The following is a 22,700-nucleotide window of genomic DNA, read 5'->3' as shown; positions in this document are numbered from 1 at the left end:
TGTTGGCTGCATGCCTGTCCCCATCCAGCAGTATACTAGGTGCCACAGATATTGTGGTGAGGAAAAAACTTAAAAGGTACTCACCCTCATGGAGCTTGCAGGCTAGCGACAGAGGTGGATTGTAATTAAGTAGTCCCCCAAACAATCCTTATCAGAGTTTATAATTAAAATTGTCTGAAGTAAATTAGTATAGGATGCTATGGGAGAATGCTAAAGTGGTTCCCTGCTGGGCCAGGAAGAGTGTCCCTGAGGAAGTAACATTTGAAATCCTAAGCGTAGCTAGCAGTTAAATAGTCAGCGGGGGAGCAAAAAAATTTTTCAATGTATTAATCACATTTTGTCTAACTATATCTTTGGTATAATTCTATCAAAATTTTATATACACATCAGTATAGAAAGATAGTCAGGAAAACTTCCCTGTAGATTCTAAATGAAAAGAAAGACTTAAATCCATACTAATAAAGAGTGATCTCTTCTCTTTCAGAAATATACTTTGTCTCAAAAGCATGCAGTGCTCAGACATTAGATGCCGACTTAACTGGTTGGAAATGTATTATGCTAGTTGAGCTTGTTAAGTTCATGTAAGCCGTAACAGCATTTCTGCCTGACTAATGATGAATTGTTACTGCAGTAGCTTCTTTACAAAAAATTTTCTAATCCTAGGCTGTTATGCAGTAGAACCTAGAAAACACGCTTGAGCTATTTGCCTTCTCATAGGCGTCTTGCAGCGCCTGAGAGGGGCTGGGGTTTGGCAGATGGCACAGAAGGCTGGGAATAGAAACCTCCATCTTCTGGCCATGCTCTGCTGGAAACTCTTTCCATGACCTTGAGCAAATCCTGTAGGCTCTCCTTCTTTTTGGGGTCTCTTATCATATGTGGAAGCTCCATTTGCACAGAGGTATTGGGGGGAAGCAATTAATACATTCATGAAACGACGTGAAGGTTTTCGATGCCGGCGAAGGAGACAGATGCTTATATAAGAGCAAAATGACTACAGGTATTGAAATATGTCATTGGAGAAATGCTCTGGATGTCTTCTTAAGCAGCAGATATGATGAGAGGCAAGCCAAATCAGAGTGAGGACGATTTCTGAAAAACTCAGCATGCTCTCAATTTGAAAAACAACAGTGATGACAACTTTTTTAAAAAAAAAAGTAAAAAAATCATCCCAAAGCTGCATTTTTTTATCATACTAGCTAGAAGTTTTCTGGGAGAACAATTCATTTATTTAAATGGATATGTGTTCTTTCAGGAGAATTGAGACACAAAGCCCAAGATTCCAATTGAATCATCACATGGGGTAACTTTTGACAAGCCTGTCATTTGTCCATTTTCTCTTCTGACCCAGTGGTACCCCGCGGGATCAGAGGGGAGAAGAGGATTAATGTCATGGTGTGCTGACAAATGCACAATTTCTTTAAGAAAGAAATTCCACTTGTTGAAGTTGACTAGGAAACATGAAGCACTTAGCAGTATCTCATAATCATGCCTCTCATTTATTCACCCTGTTATTAGTCAGATGTCCTCAGCTCATATCCTGAAATTTAGTCTTTTCTGTCCTCATGCAGTTAGTCATAGTGCATAGTGCACACAGGCAGGGCGGGGAGGGGCGTAGGGGGGAGGGGTGGAGAGAAGGCCACGGCATTTCTCTAAGGGCGGAGATAGAGCTGGTTTGACTACTTTTTATACTTCCTTCTCTCCTTAAGGTAGAGTTGAAGTCAAACTATTTCATGTTTTTGTTTGTTTGTTTTTCCAGTGGGTACACAGCACTAGCATGGGCCACTGACACCCGTTTTGACATAAAGCATTCCTTTTGAGGGGAGGTGGGTATACTTGTGGTGGCTCATAGGACACACTTGCATAGCAGGCAGCAGAATTAGAATCTCGTTGTCTCACCTCGGATTGCAGAGCACCGTAAACTCCTATGATAAGTGAGGAGCGATGACATGGATTCTTGTGATTTTAACACCTGATCTTTTTTGGCATCCAAGCACGGGCTGTATATTGGGAGTTGGACTTGTTCTGTCCCTCATGAGCCACAGCAGCCAAATGGAGTCACGAGTTCATGTGGCAGCATCACTTCGGAAGCTTTCTACATACCTCGATGACAGTGGGAGCCAGAGCAGAACATTTCAGGAGGTAGGAGATGAGGTTATGGTTTTTTTTCCCTTTTCTGTGTTTTATTTTCCTGTTGCTGCTTATTTTCTACTTCTCACATTTTGGTAACCCTAAAATTAAATTCTTCCTCAGTGTCAACTGGGACAAGGAGAAAATCTGAATGGCAAACAACCTATATATTAGATCATGAGGTTTTCAAATTGTACAGCTGTTTAAATCAACGTAGACTTAAATGTGGCATATAAGATAAGAACTTTTAGTGAATGCAAAAACCTAAGTCAGCATCACTAGGAGGTACTTTCTAAGAAGACCTGCAATTTCTGGAGGAAGGTTAAATGGAGATTTTAGAATTATGCCCAAGCCAAACGTAACTTTGAAGGATGATCAGGAAAAAGCTTAAACTGTGGATCGAAAAGGCATTTGCTTTTTAAATATTAGCTAGCAGGAAAAATGATTGAGGAAATTCCCCTTACCAGATTAAATGAAGAGCTTTTTCTGTTTAGGCGCAAACATGTGCAGAATCGCAGTTCATGTGACACAGTCTGTGAGTGTCGACCGTGTTGACAGAGAACATCTGAGGCTTGTGTGTCTGTTGTGCCCAGGTGAAGCTGGACCGTCTGTGCTCTTCTGTGGGAGCGCTGGAGACGACCTCTTGGCCTGGCCAGATTCTCCCTCTCATTAGAGCAGATTCTATTTTGTCCCGGCCTGCCCACGAGCTATTGATGAGTACATAATGGCTGCTGTGTTTCCCTGCTCAGCTCCTCTGCTTTCAGCAAAGGGACTTGTTGAATCGGTGAATTTCTTTGGGGCATGGAGGGTTGAAGTTTTGTTCTAAGACATGCATGCACCACATTTCCATTTTTAAAGTGGGGCAGAGCACAATTTAAAAGTACATATTTTCTTTCAAGCAAAAGGGGGAAACTTTGCAACTGAGGAGCAATTCAATTAATAAATGAAAGCAAGGTTTTTATCTGTCTGCCTTGATGTTTTGATTTATAAGGCCTTGAGCAAGCATTTTTTCTCCCTTCTGATGTTTTATTATCCAATATATCCCTTAGAAACTGCTTCCTTCTGTCATGCTATATCAACCAGTAGGAGTTGAATATTTCCACTCTGTCTTAAGAGCATCTTTGTAAGGGAGGGTTTCATCATGAAAACACAAAGCAGGAGGGAGGAGTGATTAACTGTGATTTGCAAAAACTGAGGCTCAAATAGATTGACTTGCCCAAAGTTACTTAGCCAATAAATAGTCACTTTGGGACACACACCTGAGTATTCTGTCTCTACTCCGCATACTCTTTTTTATTTGTCATGTGTTCATTTCTTCATTTATTTATTTATGCATTTACTTGTTAAATTATCCTACCAGTGCTAATGAGTAAGTAGCATTGTCTCTACTCTACACAATTTTTCTAACTATGAAGCCCACAGTCGTGGTCCTTTATGCTCCACTACTGCTACTAAGGAATTTTAATGTAGCAGTATTTCTTTCACGTCTTTGAGTTTCCTCTGCTGTTTGGCCTTGGATCGTAGTAACGTCCACCGTTATGAAAATCTGCTTCTACTCTTGATAGATGCTGTGTTCTAAGTTGATAAAGGAAGTTTTTGGTTTAGAGTATAAAGATCTGGATTTGAATCTTACCTCTGTCACTTGCTGGCTATGTCTACTTGACCTTCAAAGTCCGATATCTATAAAGAAGAAATAATGACACCCACCTCATAACATTGTTAGGAAATATAAATCAGGAATAAAACAGTCCACAGTCTGTAGTTGGTGTATTTGAAGGCAATCTTTATCTTGGGGAGGAGTTTCACAGAGTATTTGTGCCAACTAAACCATGTTCTTTTATTTTCCCTCATGAAGAAACATTTGTCTGCTGTCTTCTCAGGTCCTTGCCTATACCATTAGCTGTGTGTGCACATCAGCATTCAGTGCTGGAATTATTGAGGCTGCAGAGGCTGAAGATATTATGAACAAGCTTCGACTGTTGGTAGAGAACAACCAGCAGGTTGGAATGTGTACCCTGCCTGTTTCTCCCTATGGGTCTCATGCTGATTTTGACTTACTCTGAATTAGAGTGTAATGGTCTATTTTCGTGCCCAGAACTGAGGAACTTCTAATTATTCTCTTCTCTCACAGCTATAGCCAGCAGTCACATCCTCTGTCTCCTCCTATAGACTTGATTCTCTTTTGGTCTGAGAAAATACAAAGGCTTTACTCTCTCTCCAACTGTTGCTCTGTATTTATAAAATCTTAAAACGTGGCTGGGAATATAAGAGTCAGAGACAACAATTTGTATAGCTATGAATGTGTAGAGGGTTCTGACAAGGTCAAGCCACAGCACATTCAAGGCAGAAAATCTCTGCTCATGGCTGAATATGTATGGGAATATTTAAATACTTGTAAATTAAATACCTTTGAATGTTCCCTCTGAAATATTATTCAACCACAAAAAGGAAGGAGATCCTGTCATGAGCTGAAACAAGGATGAACCTTGAGGTCAATATGCTAAGTGAAATAGGCCAATCACACAAAGGCAAATACTATATGATTCTATTTTTATGATGTACCTAGAGCTAGAAAGTAGAATGGTGATTGCCAGAGGCTGGGGGACGGGGTAATGTGGAGTTACCATCTAATAGGTAGAGAGTTTCAGTTTTGCAAGATGAAGAGTTCTGGAGACCAGTAGTTGTTGCACACAGTATGAATGTACTTAATACCACTGAACTGTATGCACAGTTAAAAATGGTTAAAATGGTCAATTTTATGTTCTATGTATTTTTACCACAATTTTAAAAATTGAAAAGTAACGTTCCATCTGATTGCACATGCTCTAGAATATCTCCATTGGTGGTAATTTTTTTTTTTTTTAAGGTTTGTCCTAAGTCTTAATATTGGCCAGTGTGGGTTATTTCAGGATTCACTGGTTTTAAGCTTATATTATATGGTATTGTTACTATTTTATGGATTATGCGCCTGCTCGCTTATAATAGGTTTTGTAACATCAAAATGTAGAAGTTTCCGTATGTGTTGCTCTTTATGGGACATTTTCTCTTCTTGCTTGGGAGTTAATTGAGCTTGTGTGATCTTCTTTGGTATTTCACCCTAACCCCTTCTGAGAATTTGGGTCATTTGAGCCAAGTTGCTCAATAATGCAGTATTATTTTCCTCAGATAAATCACTCAACTGCAGCTGAATCTTTTGCAATTAGACTGTAGTTTCTCTTGCAAACCAAAGTCTAGATTTTAAAAATATGCAAATCTCTGATTTACGGATGGTTAAAGAGCTTGTTGGGAGGAAAGGGAGCCCCTAGAAGTGCTCATGTTGCTATATGTAAATTTTTTTGATCTGTGCCATTATTTTTTTTCCTTACCCCTTGTTTTATTTCTTTATAACAGACCTCAGGTTTTGCCTTGGCCTTAGGGAACACAGTTCACGGCTTGTCTGTATGTGGACATGGGAAAGCTGAAGACTTAGGCAACAAACTGCTCCCTGCCTGGATCAGAATTGTTCTAGCAGAGGTAAGAGTCATCCGTTGCATGTTGTTTTATTTTTTTTATAAAGGAAAAAAGCCTACTTAATTGAACCATTTATAGGTGCTGCTAAGGTATATAGCTTAATAAAAGAACAGGCAATTTCAAACAAGAGGAACGTGTACTTTTCATCTCTTATAAATGATACATCTGTCAACTATTACAATTAAAAAAAAACTGGCTATTTTGTCGTTTAATTTCAGAACAGCATTGTATTTTTTTAAAAATAAAAATAAGAAGCCACCTATGATCTAACAACTAACCTATTACTTTATTCAAGTCAGTTTAGTTCAGTGATACATGTTATGTTGACCCTACAAAGTATCATTTCAACTATTTATTTCTCTATGATATAATAAGTTTTATAGAATTCAAACCCAAGGACTATTTCCCCATTGACGTATTCTGACGCTTTGTTTTCAGGGCACGCCCACAATGCTTTGCTTGGCAGCTCTTCATGGTATGGTAGCCTTGGTAGGCTCCGAAGGAGATATAATGCAGGTAAAAAAAAAAAAAAAAAAAAAAAAAGAAAAAGGAAGCAATCTAAATGTGTACATAGCCATGGCAAGAGGAGAATGCCCAGTATCTCAGTGTGCTAATGACAAAAGAATATATGCTTGTGGTAATGATTATAGTGGAGTTTTTAGTGACCTGATGTGTGGAAAACTGCTCTTTGCTGAGAATTCTTTCTCTAGAGATTTGTTTCTTATTTTATTTGGTTTATAGGAATTAAACCTAGTGAACTTGTATACTTTCTACAAAGTTCCCTACCTGAGAAAAAAATGACCGGATCATAAGAAATGTCAAGTCATTCATAAGAAACTCCATTTTGCATATATAATGTTTAAATTTATATCACTGTAATTATTTTTTCACTTTAAAATGTTTTCCACAGTGGGCATATGTGTAACTTTTTATGTAATTCTAAGGAATTCCTTTGTTTATACTATAACGGTTTATAAGAATGGGTTCTGCTCTCAAGGAGCTCACAGCTTTTGTTTTCGAAATATAAGGACATAATGATAAATTATTCCATAGCTCAGAAGATGATCGCTCCTCCACTGGGAATATCAATATTTACTTTTTCTGGGATGTTGGGGCGGGTATTTCTCATTTTTCTTTCAGCTGAAGTCAGAAGCCATACAGACCTCTCATTTTCAAGCCAGACTTAATGAAGTCATCAGAACCATAACACAGGTGAGAAAAGGAATTTAAAATCTTCAGGTAGGGAAACAGATATTCCCCTTTGTTGTCATTTTTCTCTTTCATGAGACAAACTTACGTCGAAAATTAAATCTCTGGTTATTCATGGTGAATTCAAGGGGCATTTGAAAGTGGTTTATGGTCGTACATTTACTGACAAACATGCAATGCCTTGGGAAAAAAAAGAAAACTGGCATTTTTGAGTTAACTTAAGTTGTCATTCGGTTTCCTTAAAAATTAAAACCTGACCCTGTGAGGAATGTCAGGCCCTTAGGAGAAGGAAAAATGGAAGGTGATCAGAGGGCAGTGCAGATACCTAAGCAGAATGATCAAGTATCACTAGTTCAATGTCACTGATAAAAATATTTGGGTAAATCATTGTTAGCATTATCCTTGGATAAAGAATAAACATTCATCTGCTGAGAAATGATTTTATATCTTAAGATTTTTATTTTTAAAAACTTATTATGTTATTGTATGAAATGTGAAGGTACAGAGTAAAAGTAGCTGAAAAAATACTACTAATGGTCCTTCCAGCCTGAAGCAAGTGGCTTCTAATATTTGGTCATATTTCTTTTCAAGGATTCTAATTTTCTTTGCATAGTTGGTATTCTTACTGTATATAGAACTTTGTAGTCTAGTCTTTTCACTTAGTATACTTGTTTTCATCTTTGTAAAATATAGTTGATTACAACACCTGTAAACTTAAAGAAGTTTTAGTAATTCATATTTTTTAAAGCAAACATAAACCTCTGAACAGAAGAAACTTTTTTAAATGCATGTATGAATATGAATAATCTAAAAAAAATTCTACTGAAGCTTAAGTTGCTATAACTAGGGAGGAAAATCTGTGATTTGAACTAATTTTAAAATGTTTATTATGAATGATAAAATAATAAAACATTATTTAAAGAAGAGAACAAAATAATATCTCCTTTCATTTTTTAGAGGTATTTTAATCTTGAGAGAAACTATCACCTCTTTTTCAATTTTGGGATTTTCTTTTCCCATTTTTTGAAAAATTCTTTTGAGACCAATCTGAGTCAGCGATACCTGAGACAAGCACTGGTTCCTTCTTCTATCATCATTGATTGATTCATTCATTCATTGATTCAGTCATTCAGCAATGCTTGTTGATAACCTTTATGTCCCAGGTTTAGTATACTAGACAAATGATACCACTTGTCCTAGAACTTCTCATTACCAGACAAGTTACGACCTCATAAAAGATTAGTGACTTTCCATGAGTGGACTTTTATGGAACGGAGTTTGGATCTTGCCCTGTCACTGAACTGTTACATTTTCATCCATAGGTCATCAGTGTATCTGGGGTGATTGGTCTTCAGTCCAATGCAATCTGGCTTCTGGGACATCTTCATCTATCTATTCTGTCCTCCAATCAAAGTAGAACCTCTGGTAAGATTAGAGCCATAGGGCACTGGAGCCACAAGGAGGGATTGCTGACTGGAGGCTATGTACTTAGTTAAGAGCATTAACCTTCACAGCAACCCTCAGGGGTGGGTATTACCTTCCCTATTACACGTCAAAGGAAATGCACCTTGCAAAGGCTTCCTGACCTACCCAGGGTCACATGGCAGTTAGTTAGTGGTAGACACGAACGTAGAACTCAGATCTGAACTCTTCTTCTTTGCCTCCCTCAGGGAAGAGTTTAGACACTGAATCTAACCCCATATTTTACAGATGAGGAACCTGAGGCTCAGAAAAATGGCATTACTTACATACAGAATTAGTTTACTGACAAATCCAGAAAAAAGGAACCAGGTCCTTGAGGCCTGGACTAGAGTTCTTTTTATTTTACTAGATGTAATCATAGTTTGAATACTGCTAGTATTTCATTAAAATTCTCTTCATATATGGCTGCAGTTCTTCTGGCTCCTGCTTTTGAGAAAATAATAGTTACAATTGTACATCACCTTGGCCTTGGAACTGAAATCCTAGGTGTTAATATAACATGGCTTTTTCTATTGCCAGCTTTTTTGTAAAAGCAATAAGAAATATTTGCAATTCCCACATTCTTAATTTATGTTGCACTTGGAGATTTGCTAAGGAGGCATTACTGTAATGCACTGAGACCTATGTCTGCTCCTTGTTCTTTATAGAATTTTGACCCACCAGCTCTCTTGGACCCAGGCCAGAGAGGTTTAGGTGCCAAAGATTCCTCATTAAAATCTAGTTTCACATGTCCTCTGACAGGTAGTCTATGGACAGCATTACCATGAACATAGGCCCCTGTAATTTCTGTAATTACTGTCTCCCTCACTTTCGGTCACTCCTTAGCTACAGAAATGGGATATTGTTCTGTAGCATTCCCAACATGATGAACTTTAGATGTTTGGAAGCTGTCGTATTAAAATGGGAAAAAGAAAAACTTAGTCATATTGGAAACCCTTTGTAATGCTACTTTTGAAAGGCAGTGCTCTCACAATATCCTGGTAAAATAGCATGTTTGTGTCAGGCTTTTGCTTTTTTACAAAGGCTTTTAATTGTTATGTTGTGGGGTACATGGTCTGGCCCACATATACTCAAGTCAGGTCATAGCGAATCATCCTACACCCAGGTTCTTCAGAACTATGTGACTATATGTCTGGAAAAGTACAGCCGCTTGTTTCTGATGGAATTTTCCAATTGAGCCATTTACTTCAGTAAAAACCACCTCATGAAACAATTATGGGGAACTGGGAGGAAAAGAAGCTAGGAAACTCCCAAGACTCAACTGGCATAAATGTCACTGCTTCACCATTCCAGGTCAGCAGCATCTGGTTATTTGTACATGTTGGTCACTCAGAGGTCCCCGTCTTATGAAGAGACTGGCTGCTATTAATACTGATTGTAGTATTTCCATGGTTCATATGTGTGACTCAGGATGTTCTGAAGTAGCTCTTAGACTGGTGGTCTCAGCCTGGAAGCCCAGCAGACTCCTTGCTGACACTGAGAAGGTCACAGGATTAGGGTTCATTGATGTGCCAATGTGGGAAGGATTTTTTTTTAACTACTTCGGTAAAATTTTTGTCCTCTGTGGTTTTTCAGCCTCTACTGGGATTCCTACTGTTTTAGATAGCTGGCATAGCCTAAATGAGTACTTCAAGGCCAGTCACTTAATCTAATAGAATTAGTTGTAGCTACCAAGTATTGCGCTGAGATTAATGGCATAAACATCTCCGCTTTTGTCTCTAGGTTAATATGGCAGCATGAGATCATTATCTTTCCTTCATTAGTCCTGCCAAGTTCACTGGTTAATTTGATCATTTTCTGTCTCCACAGTTCCTACTGACTATAGCTATTTGCCTGAAAGCAGTTTTATCAGAGCAGCCATTGGCTTCTTCATTACAGGAGGGAAAAAAGGCAAGTAAACACAGTTTTTGAATTTTAATATTCTTTCTACATGTTAAGTTTCTGTGCCTTCAGCCTTGTATTGTATTAAACAATACAAATCTGAAGGAGTGGATATTTTCTTCTGTTAGATCATCTTTGCAATACAGTTGACCAGGAGGCCAACTACAATAAATGGTACATCAACATACACTCTGTGTAGTCTCTATGAATGACCTTGGGGGGGACTCTGCAAAGACCTTAATCTTCCATTGGGTCATTTCAAAAGTAAAAGTGCACGTTACTTTTCATGTCAATTTCTAGTGAGCGTGACCTAACAAGAGAAGACACACCTGGGTACGGTTTGCGTTTCAGGACCTGGCTTGGAAGTAGGTTTTCTCCCTGAACCTTGTATGATCGCTCTGTGTTGCCAAAATCGCTGACTCTGGGTCTTATTTTTAGCTTATGTTCTGCTTCTTTGCAAACATTCATCCCTTTGTGATTCTATGTTGCTGTCACCTACATTAGAGCGCAAGCAACCTGAAGACGGAGATTGTGTGCCTTTTGTTTTAACTAGAGCCAGAAGAATGCCATATGTCTTATTAAATAAATACTCTGTAATGAAACATATATACTATTCAGTGCTGTGAGGAAAAAATGGATTAGAACTCAAGATGTCACAGCTCAGGAATCAGTTGCATTGATATTTGCTAGTTTTGTTGTCAGTCTGGGCAAAATCAGTGCCTAACAACAAGATCATCCCAATTTTATTTTTAAAAAAGTTTTAAACAAATTAAAATAAATCTGGAGGAAGGAAGTCTGATTATTAAAGGTTGTGGGAGAATAAAATCTCACCATTGAAAGAGACATTAAAAGTCATGTCTTCTGATTTCCTACTAAGCACAGTAGTCCCTGGAGCTTCCAGACTATAAACTACTTTCATACTTTGGAGATGAGTTCCTTTAGTTTCTGGAGTTTAGAAATTGTGCTATTATCTTAGGGTCATGAGTTAGCATGATTTGCTTCTACATATCCTCAGTAAAAACTGATATATGGTTGATACTTACTGGATTTCATTAATCAGTGTCACCACAATAAAAAAATTAATTAAAATATGATTATGTCATTGTACATGATGTATATAAACATGTCATAATATTACACATAATGTGAAGTTAATTGTTTATAGTGCCATAAATTAAGTCTATTTAAAATAGATAATATAATAGAGATGTCTTTACTAGTAAGAAATTGAATTTTTACTAAAAGAGCATCTAAAATTTCCATGGCCAGAATACTTCTAGGAATATATATTTTTGCTCATTTTTTGTTACTTTGCTCACCGATATCTTATAAAATTTTTAAATGATGATAATGTGAGATAATTTCCATGAGAAATAAAATAAAAATGAAAGATAGACTCTTTCTTTTCTAGTGAATAAAATGTCATTTGGTCCCCCAGATCCATTTTTCTTGGCAGAAATTATTTTTCTCTGAATCCTGAGGGAAATTCTTGGTTAAATGTAACATTTTTATGATTATACAGTCATAGCACAAAAGGAAATGTTCTGCTCTAAAACTAAAAAATCAGGTGGAACTGGCATCAATGACGTTATGTGCAGTCTTGCTGAAAGCTGTTTTAAACTGATAAGTGAAGTATTAAAAAATGCCATATTACCAATCAGATTTTTGGTATTTTCAGGTTGTGGGAGAGGGCTGCCTTCTTGTCAGGTTTGCTGACTAGATTCAGAGGAGAGTCTATTCAGCCTTCCACATTACTCATGATGACCCCAGAGGGGTGGGGACCGTGGGAGGCTGACCTCCGCCTCGGAAGCCCATTTACAAAAACAAAACCAGACCCTGCTCTATGGGGCTAAATGGGATGGCCAAATGCTGAGGTGTGCATGCAAACGAGTGTTTTCGTCTTCAATATGCCCAGCTCATTTGAATTTTAATAACTCCCTTCTGAAGCAGCTTTTGAGTTTAAATGTCTGGATGTCACTCACCAGAGCCAGTGGGGCAGCTGATAGGAAGGATGACAACTTTGGCGAGCTCTTTTGAGGAAGAAATGGTTCTAGAGAATAAAAATCATGCTTGGCATAGGCAGAAGAGAGCAAACTTGAAGGAGAGCATGGCTTCATTGCCTCTGTGTGCCATTTAATAACACAAGGGGAAGAAAAGTATGATGAGTTATTCCTCAGCCACACTTGTGCAAGGAGGAGATTGGGCATCATGATCTCAATTTTAGCCAATCAAATTTGAGATAGCGAATATATTCATCTGCTTTCTAATGCAGAGGGCTCTTCTCACTTTAATACTCATGTGATAGAACATACAAGCCGTTTATAGCATTCTACATGTTCATAGGAGGATTATGTTTCAAACCATACCAAATAGATGAAATGCCTTCTAGTTTTTAAAGTCTTCAGTTAATAGTTTTGAATATAACTTTTTTTTTTTATTATACCCTATAACATTCTCTTTTCTTTCCTATGGACATTTCTTGACTATGCTAGGCTTAAAATTTGCTCATAATCTAAGTCCTCCTATCATGGAATTTTTTTCCCCCTTAAGGGCCTTTAAATTTTGCCTCTTATTTTTGTCTTTTTTTTTGCTCGTTTTTTCATTTTTTTCCTGACTGCTGATCTTTTTTTTTTCCTCAACCTCATAGAATATTCAGATTTCAGGAAGACTTTATCCACTTCTTTTATAAACATTTGAAATATATTAAAAGTACTGAATAAGAGGAATCATTTCTTTTGAATGCTGACATTAGATATTTCTACCTATTTAAAATTATTTTTCTTATTTTGTTTGGGAATGTGACTAATTTTCTAAGCTTTATTTTTCTATTATACCTTAAAGTTCACGGTAAGAAGTTTTATTTGAGGAAAATATATATATTCTTGTAATAAAGTCATTATGAATGGTATTTTGTTCTTGATATGAATTCATTGGTCAGTGATCTGTGTATATAAGAATTGGGCTTCTGCATAAACTATAGATAGATATATTCTCAATCATTTTTGGACTATTTATATAAGATATAATTGTTGGCCCATCTAGCCAGAGGAACAGAAATAGTGAATCCTAAGTATAGAACAAATGATATGAGAAAGCTATCCTGTTTTTCTTATGAAATTGTGGAGTCAGTTGCCAAGATTGTGTTAAAGTATTTTAATTTAGCAATAATTTACCTATACAGTTCTTTTAGAAATATTTATTAGAAATGATACATATATAACACTAAGTTTAAAAATGGTAAAAAGAGTCCCCTATAATCTTACCACCTAGAGATAACCACAATAGATATTCCAGTATATGTCCTGTTAGATGTGTGTGCATTATACTATGTTGAATCACAAATTTTCTATTATTTTGTTGCCTAATTTTTTTAAATTTAACAAATTTACATGTAAATGGACATAATTACCACCCATCTCCTCCCAAAGAATCCTTTCATCGCTTTCTAGATATTTGTTAATAAGATATGTTTTGGGAGTGTTCAATTTCTATTTTTTGTTGTAAACACCATGAAAATATGTGAAAGAAAAAAGTCACCAATTATTCCATGACTCTCTAACAGCTACTATCATTTTTGAATTTTACTTTTTAATTCGTTGCTTTTATGCACACACAATTTTTACATATTTCCAAGTAAACATATACTTTGCATTTTTAACTTAATATATTATAAACATTTTCCTAATTTCCATATATCTCCATAATTATCATTTTAAATGACTACAGAATATTCCATCAAGTTAATAATAATGATCTTAACCATTTCTGTATTGGTCATTTTTAAAGTTTCCATTATAGAGAACATCTTTATACATGTAGCTTTCTCTTTTCTGCATATAGCTTTCCTTAGAATAAATTCTCAGCAGTTTATTAATGGGCAAGTGTCTAGAGGATTTGGTGACTATAGGGTGGCATGGCCTCATTGCTCTTCAAAAGGTCTGTGCTAAGTTTAGTACCTCAGCCATGTCTGAATATGCAAAGCAGTATATCATAGAGGTTAAAATTGTGGGAGTCAGGCTACCTGGGTTCATACCCCGCTTCCACCACTTGCAGGCTATATAACTTCAGGCGAGCCGCTTAAGTCTCTAAGCCTCAATTGCTTCTGTAAAGTGGAGAAAATAATGGCATCTTCTTCACAGAGTTATTGTAAGGATTATGTTTATGAGTCATTTTATGTAACAGTACTTAGAAAACAAAATAAAGAATAAACCTTGTCTAGTTATCATATGACAAAGCAAACCAACATATAAACAAATGACTACAGTAAAAACCAAGCAGATATAAAATGATACTTTAAGACTGCTTTAATTTGCATTACATTGCCAGAAGGAATGAACATTTTTGTATGTATTTACTATCTGAGAGGTGGTTTATTTCTTTTAATTAAACTTTAGACAGTTTCTTTTTTTAAAAAGGTACACCTTTTTTCTTTTACTTTTTATTTTGAAATAATTTCAAAATTCCATAAAAGTGAAAACACCCAGGGAATCCCTATATTCCTTTTACCCAGGGACCCTATTTGCGTTTCACTGACAGTCCAAATGATGTCTTTAGCAGACAAAAATTTAATCCCGAATGTCACACTGTGCTTATTTATTATATCTCTTCAGTCTCCTTTAGTCTGGAACAGTTCCTCAGTCGTTCTTGTCTTTCCTGACTTGAACATGTTTTAAGATTAGAAGAGCGGTATTTCATGGAACATTCTTTTATTTCGGTTTGTCTGTTTTTACTCACAGAAGAGTCAGGTCAATCATCTTTGGCAGGAATGTCACGGACGTGGAGCTCTGCTCTTCTCACTGCATCCCATCAGGTAGCACGTGATGTCTGTCTCCCTGCACCGGTGATGTTTGCTTTGATCACTTGCGTTAGCTGATATCTTCCAGGTTTCTCTACTATCAAGTTTCTCATTTCCCTTTATCATCAATCAATATTTTGTGTGCAGGTATTTTGAGATTATGAATATCCCATTTGTCATCCAACTATCATTAGTTGTAGTATTCATTAATGTTTTCTTGTCTCAATTAATTATTACCATGATAATTGTCAAAGATGATTCTTAAAATTTTGTTATTCCATTTACATTTTTAGTAAGCATTCTACTATAAGGAAGAGCTGCTCCCTTTCTCCTTTTTTTATTCCTCTCTTTTTTTTCTTAATTAGTATGGACTACTACATTCTTATTTATTATTTAATTATTCATTATTTGACCCTCAGATTGTTCCAGATTAGATCAGTAAGAGCCTCTTTAAGTTGACTCTTCTGTTTTTTTGATGTGACCCTGTCATTCTTTTGAGAACTTTCTTTCTTTGTGGCACAAAAGATGTTCTAGGCTCATCTTGTATTATCATTAGCCCTATAATAGTCAGATAGCTCAAGTTCCTTTTAGTGGGGAATAGAAGCTGAGATCTGGCTACAAACTATCTCATTGTTACTAGGGCAATCACCGCTCCTAGGCCCTTGCAGTGGACAGAGTTAGGAAATTCTCTTCCTCCTCCTGTCCCCACCAGGCCACAGCCCTGCTAAAGTTTATTCTCTCTCAGGTTCTGATCTCCACACTGCTAGACAGCCTTTCTGGTGCTAGGGTCCCAGGGATGTTATTGAAGTACTTGATCTTAAGACAGAACATCCTCCCAATTCTTAGTCTCTGACTGACATATCAGAATCATCAGCTGTTTTCAATGACTATCATAATTGTAAAGTTTCTGGCCAGGGGCTAAATATCTCCTAGTCCCCACAAATATGCCATGCTGTAATTATCTCTACTTGTGTTTTCCAAGGACTTTGGAAAATTTCTATTTATCCTTTTTATCTTGGTTTAAACATTCTTTCCTCAGTGGGGAAAAAGCAAGGTCCCAGATTAGCTTAGCTTTCTTATATGATACTTTCCTGTATGTTTTTCATAGTACTTTATATGTGTGTAATTATTTGCTTAATTATTTGTGGTTCTTTGTTTAATGTCTGTCTTTCCCATTAGACTGTAATTTCCTCAAAGGCAAGAAGAACATCTGTGTTTTATCCTAAATGCTTAGAGCAGAGTACTTGGCAGGTAATAGTTTTCAAATATTTGTTGATCTACAGCTTTAAGCATATGTATATGAATGAATATTCTAAGCCAAGTTGCTTCTAAACAATACTGAAGATAGAGACAGTGAAGATACATCCACACTATACAAGCAATGTGCTGGTGATGGGAATATACGCATCACCGGCCACCAGCCTGCTTGTTACCAGACTTTTACCATAGGGCTTACACATGTGCATTGTAGCACTGAGATCTGATCCTTTGTGTAGCCAAAGTATGTGTGATAATGGGTCCTGTTGTAATGTATTATGTTCAGATATGCCATTTATATCAGGGTTCTTTGAGGCTGTGGACTGAGTGAGAGATTTAAAGCAACTTTGTATCTGGACTTTAAAACATCTGGATCCTTTTAACAAGTACCTGTTAAGTCTTCTCAGTTCCATATTCATTATCTATAAAGCATTTCAGCATTTCCTTTTATCTAAAATACTCGTTTGAAAGACAAAGCACTGTAATAAGGGAGCTGACCATTCTTGTTACTGAGATTTGATTCTTGTGTCCAACACTAAAGATCTCTGAGGAAGGAACCATGTGACTCCATTTACCCCAAGCTTCGGGACCCCCTCTTTTTCCATGCATCTCCCCAAGTGCATGGCACTGCCAAATATTTTCTTCTATAACAGTTACTAAATTATTCTTTTATTCCAGTTACTGTCAGAATTAGTTTTCTGCAAGTATAGCGGAATATTCTGTGTGATTCTAGTTATGCTACTCAGTACTGATTCTCTTTCTTTTAAAAGTAGATTTATTGTGTTATAGCACTTTCTTGATTTTCAACCCTATGCTCCATTTTACAAGTTCTCCTTGTTTCTGACACTTGGTTGTGTATCAGATCAATTCCAAAGAGCATAGAAGCAACAAGTGTACAGTAAAGTGCAGTTATTAGTGAAAGTTCTTTTGCCCTGTCAAGGGAGAGCCCATTGTCTAAGCAATAAGACGTCTGAAAAATGGTCATATTTCACACTAGGTCCTCGTATTAGAGGGCAGGTTGAATGTCTTTACTGATTCCCCGGATACTCTGAAAACTGAAAAATTTCCATAGTGAATTCTGCAGAAGGACCTGGAATAAAATTTTATGTAATTTTTAAAACACTTGATCTAAGAAAAAAATTAATAGAAATCTGTTTATGAATTAATGATTTTCAACATAGAATTGGGTTTATGTTTTTTAATAGGAGAGAAAAGTAATTCCGTGCACAGGTATACTGTCCCCTAGTTCATTGGGCCATTTTTATGAATCATGAACCAAAAGGACCCCCCAAAACACAACTTAATTTTTGATTGTTTTTGTGTGTGAAATCAAAGGCTTCAATTTGCAGCTACTATTGTGTAGAGACAGTTGCCACATGCATGTAATCAGTATAGAGTTATGTGGCTAGCCAACCAGTGAATTCTATCACTGCATTTTTATTTTTATCACACCTGATTTTTCCTTGTCTGTTTGTCCTTGCACTAGAATATCAGCTCCATGAGCATGGTGACCTGTTCTGTCTCGCTCGACACTATCTCCACTGTTCGGAACAGTGCCTGGTACCTAAGAAGTACTCAGTTGATGGTGGAATGAATGAATGTGTTTATGAATATATTTACTTTTTGTCTGAAATTCTACTCCTCCTAAGAGTAATGCTTAACTCCCTGGTACTATTTCCTGTGCTCCTAGTATTGCATCTCAGGGTAGAATAGAAATATAACTTCAGTTACTGGTAACACAGCATAGAAAAGTGGCAGGCGTGTTGTGGTTTTAACATTTTCCAAAAGCGAAGTGTTGGAGAGGAGAGAAACATCACTGGAAGGCACACAATTAGTTTTATCTTCCCAAATTGGCAAATGAAGAAGTGAGGAGGTTATACAGTTGGTAGTTAGCCTGAGAAAACATGCTGATTTTTGAGATAGCTCCAGTTGGAAATACAAATCTAAGACATCGAAGAAAGTCCTGGGTTAGAAGTATGGATTTGCTAGTCATCAACATGTAAGTAGTACATGAAACTGTGAGAGTGAATGAGCTCCGGCAGTGAGACTCAGCAGAGGAACAACGCAGAAGTTTGGGGAAGCATTTATTTCAAGACTGGGGGCATGATACAGTCTTAGATGAAAAAGTATGGAAAGAAAGACTGAAAGAAAAAAAAAAAAAGCCCTTGAATCTGGTGTTTAGATAGCATTTAGAAATCTTAGCAAGTGCAGTTCAAGTGGAGTAGTGGGGGCACTAACTAGATAGGAATTATGTTAGGGTACTTTTAATACAAAAAGCACTAACTCAATTCCACTGACTCAAAAGTAAAGATATTTATTGCAAGGATTTCTAGCTTTTTCAGGAACTGAAGGGCAGAAACTCTACTTCCAGCCCTTGAGACTATGAGGGGCAGAAAGATACCAGGCATCAAGCCTTTATCTCACTCTTTCTCTCTGCCTGTCTTCTCTCATGGATTCTGCTTCCTCTCTTTCCGTGCTCTGTTGTGTGTGCGTGTGTGAGAAAATACATATAATATAAAATTTACCATTTTAACCATTTTAAAATGTATAATTCAGTGGCATTTGGTACATTCACAGTTTGGTGCAACCATCACCACTCTTTAGTTACAGAACATTTTCATCACCCCAAAAGAAACCCTTGCACCCACTGAGCATTTGCTCTCCACTCCCCATTTCATCCAGCCCCTAGCAACCAATAATCTGCCTTCCGTCTCTGTAGATTTACCTATTTTGTGTATTTTATTTAAATGGAATCATACACTGTACGGTCTTTTGTGAATGGCTTTCACTTAGCGTAATGTTTTCAAGGTTCATCCATGCTATAGCCTTGTTATGGCCAAACATTCCATTGTGTGGATATACCATATTTTATTCATTCATCAGTTGATGGACATTTAGGTTGTTACTACCTTTTGACTATTATGAGTGGTCTTGCTGTGAAGATTTATTTACAAGTTTTTGTTTGAACTCCTGTTTTCAATTCTTTTGGGTATATAGGAGTGGTAGAATTGCTGGATCACATACTAATCCTGTGCCATTTTTTGAGGAGCTGCTAAACTTTGTCCACAGTGTCTGTACCATTTTATAGTCCTACCAGCAACATATGAAGGTTCCAGTTTCTCCATATCCTTGTAGAGAACAAGCCAACACTTGTTTTTTTTTCCTATTATTATTATCCTATCGCATGTGAAGTGATATCATTCAGTTTTGATTTGTAGTTCCCTAATGACCAATGATGTTGAGTGTAGTATATCAACGTTGGAGAATTATTTATTCAAGTCCTTTGACCATTTTTAAAAATTAGATTATTTTTTATTAAGTTGTAAAAGTGCTTTATATATTCTGGATACTAGACCCTATCAGATAATACAGTTTGCAAATATTTTTTGCATTTCGCAGGTTGTCTTTTCATTTTGTTGATAATATCCTTTGATGCACAAAAGTTTTTAGCTTTGACAAAGTGCTCTTTATCTGTTTTTCCTTTCGTTGCTCATGTTTTTGGTATCGTATCTAAAAATCCGTTGCCAAATCAAAGGTCATGCAGATTTACCCCTATGTTTTCTTCTAAGAGTTTTTACAACTTAATTTTTATATTTAGGTCATTGATCCATTTTAAGTTAATTTTTGTATACGATATTAGGTAGGAGTCCAACTTAATTATTTGCATGTGGATGTCTTATTGTCCCAGCATCATTTGTTGAAGAGACCATTCTTTACCCCATTGAATGGTTTAGCACCATTATCAACAGTCAAGTGACCATAAAGTATGGGTTTATTTCTAGCCTCTCAATTCTATTTTTTTATGTCTATACTTATATTTGCCAATACCACACTGTTTTGATTACCATAGCTCTGTAGTAAGTTTTGAAATATGGTATGTGTGAGTCCTTCAGATTTTTCTTTTTCAAGATTGTTTTGGCTATTCAGGGCCCTTGCAATTTCCTATAAATAAGAGAATCAGCCTTTTCATTCCTGGAAAAAAAAAAAAAAAAAAAAGGCTGTTGAAATTTTGATAGGGATTGTGTTAAATCTGTAGATAGCTTTAGATAGTATTGTCATCTTAACAATATTTCCAATCAAGGAACACAAGCTGTCCTTTCATTTATGTGCATGTTCTTTAATTTCTTTCAGCAATGTTTTGTCCTTTTTGGTTTATTTATGTGTCTTTTATCTCTATTAAATTTATTTCCAGGTATTTTATTTTTGGCAGCACTATTGCAAGTGGCATTGTTTTATAATTTCCTTTTCATTGTTTTATAATTTCCTTATTCATTGCTGGGATATTGAAACACAATTTTTGTTTGTTGATTTCGTACCCTGCAATTACTGAATTCTATTTTTCCGTATACAGGTTCATGTCATTTGCAAATGAGATGTTTTATTTTTTCCTTTCTAATCTGAATGCCTTTTCTTTTTCTTGCCTAATGGCCCTGGCTAAAACATACAATGCGAAGTATTAAAAGTGGGCATCCTTGTCTTATTCCTGATAGTAGAGGGAAAGCTTTCACCATTGAGTATGATGTTCACTGTGGGTTTTCTCAAGTGCACTGTATCATGTTAAAATAACTTTGTCGTATTCATAATTTTCTGAGTATTTTTATCGTGAAAGGGTGTTGGATTTTATGAAAAGTTTTCTGTGTAAATTGAGATGATTATGTGTACCCCCCTTCATTTTATTAATGTGGTATATTACATTGATCTATTTTCTTATGTTGAATGACACTTGAATTTCTGGGATAAATCCTGCATGATGGTCATGTATAATCCTTTTAATATGACATTGGATTCAGTTTACTAGTGTTTTCTGGAAATTTGTCACATCTATATTCATAACAAATACTGGTCTGTACTTTCATTGTGGTGTCTGTCTGGCTTTGGTATCAGGATAATGCTGGTCTCATAGAATGAGTTAAGTATTCCTTTCTTTTCTCTTTTTTGTAAGAAATTGAGAAAGATTGTTGTCAATTCTTCTTTAAGTGTTTGGTAGAATTCACCAGTGAGTGAAACCTTATGGTCCTGAACTTTTCTTTGTTGGGTGGTTTTTGATTACTGATTCAATCTCTTGACTTTTATAGGTCTGTCCATATTTTCTATTTATGCTGGAGTCAGTGTAGGTAATTTGTGTGTTTCTAGGAATTTAATCACTTTATCTAGATTATCTAAGCTGCTTACGTGCAGAACTGGAAACCAAAAGTCTCTCCTTTTATTTTTTTGTTAGAACAAGCACATAAAATTTACCATCTTAATCATTTTTAAATATACAGTTAAGTATATTCACATCGTTGTGAAACCGATTTCCAGAAATTTTTCATCTTACAAAACTGAAACTAGACCCATTAAACAATGCCTACCTTTTCTCCCTCACCCTAACCCCTAATAACCACCATTCTACTTTCTGTTTCTATTAATTTGATTACTTTAGATACTTGATATAAGTGGAATACAGCATTTATCTTGCTACTGGCTTGTTTCACTTAGTGTAGTATCCTCAAGGTTTATCCATGTTGTAGCATATAACAGGATTTCTTTTCTTTTAAGGTTGAATACTATTCCATTTTGTGTCTGTTTCACAGTGTGTTTATACAGTTATCTATCAATGGACATTTGGGTTGCTTCCACCTCTTGGCTATTTCAAACAGTACTGCTGTGAATATGGGTTTATTGAGATCTCTTCAAGACTCTGCTTTCAATTCTTTTGGTTATATACCCAAAGCGAGATTGCTGGGTCATATGGTCGTTTTATTTTAAATTTTTTGAGGAGCCATCATATTGTTTTCCACAGCAGTTCTGCATAATCCTACCAACAGTACAAAAGTGTTCTAATTTCTCTACATCCTTACCAGCACTTATTTATTTTCTTTTTATTTATTTTTTTTATAGTAGCCATTTTAATCAGTGTAAGGTGATATTGTCATTTTTATTTCTCTGATGATTACTGATGTTGAACATCTTTTCATATCCTTGTCGGCCATTTGTGTATCATCTTTAGAGAAATATCTATTTAAGTGTTTTGCCCATTTATGTTTTTCCTTTTCGCTATAGCTCTTTCTTCAACTGTTTTCACCTTTGTTGACTCTGCCTCTACTTCTGCTTCTCCTTGTTTTTTAACCTCTACTAATTCTGCTGCTTTTCTTGCTGTTTCTGTTTTTGCATTTTTTTTCCTGTGCCTTCTCCTTTCTCCTTGTCTGATGATTCTGTGACTTTTCTTGCTTCTGCTTCTCCTTTTCCTGTGCTTCTCCTTTTTGCAGCTGGTTTCCCTTTTGCTGATCCTGTCCTGCTGCTGCTTTCTCGTTCTTCAGTGCCTGCTGATTCTGCGGCTTTTCAGCCTCTGCTTCTCCTTCTGTGCTTCTCCTTTTTGCGGTTGGTTTCAGTTTTGCTGACGCAGTGATTCTGTGGCTTTTCTCGCCTCTGCTTCTCTTTTTCCTGTGCTTCTCCTTTC

The 22,700-nt window shown here is 36.3% G+C and overlaps 1 protein-coding gene across 3 annotated transcripts in view; it reads left to right on the top strand.

Annotated features, from left to right (window-relative positions):
- Window positions 1-22,700, top strand: part of FOCAD (focadhesin) — a 262,544-nt gene that overhangs the window by 219,455 nt on the left and 20,389 nt on the right. For all 3 annotated transcript variants that reach the window (XM_039868697.1, XM_039868772.1, XM_039868837.1), the window contains 7 exons: window positions 1,992-2,139; window positions 4,008-4,127; window positions 5,518-5,640; window positions 6,076-6,153; window positions 6,778-6,849; window positions 8,169-8,271; window positions 10,138-10,218. In XM_039868697.1, coding sequence (XP_039724631.1) covers window positions 1,992-2,139; window positions 4,008-4,127; window positions 5,518-5,640; window positions 6,076-6,153; window positions 6,778-6,849; window positions 8,169-8,271; window positions 10,138-10,218 — 725 coding nt within the window. The remainder of the gene's footprint in view (window positions 1-1,991; window positions 2,140-4,007; window positions 4,128-5,517; window positions 5,641-6,075; window positions 6,154-6,777; window positions 6,850-8,168; window positions 8,272-10,137; window positions 10,219-22,700) is intronic.

This window comes from Pteropus medius, unplaced genomic scaffold (assembly GCF_902729225.1).
Source record: "Pteropus medius unplaced genomic scaffold, Ma_sr-lr_union100, whole genome shotgun sequence".
Taxonomy (NCBI): domain Eukaryota; kingdom Metazoa; phylum Chordata; class Mammalia; order Chiroptera; family Pteropodidae; genus Pteropus; species Pteropus medius.
Note: the sequence above shows the minus strand (reverse complement) of the source record. Positions and strands in the feature narration are given on the sequence as shown.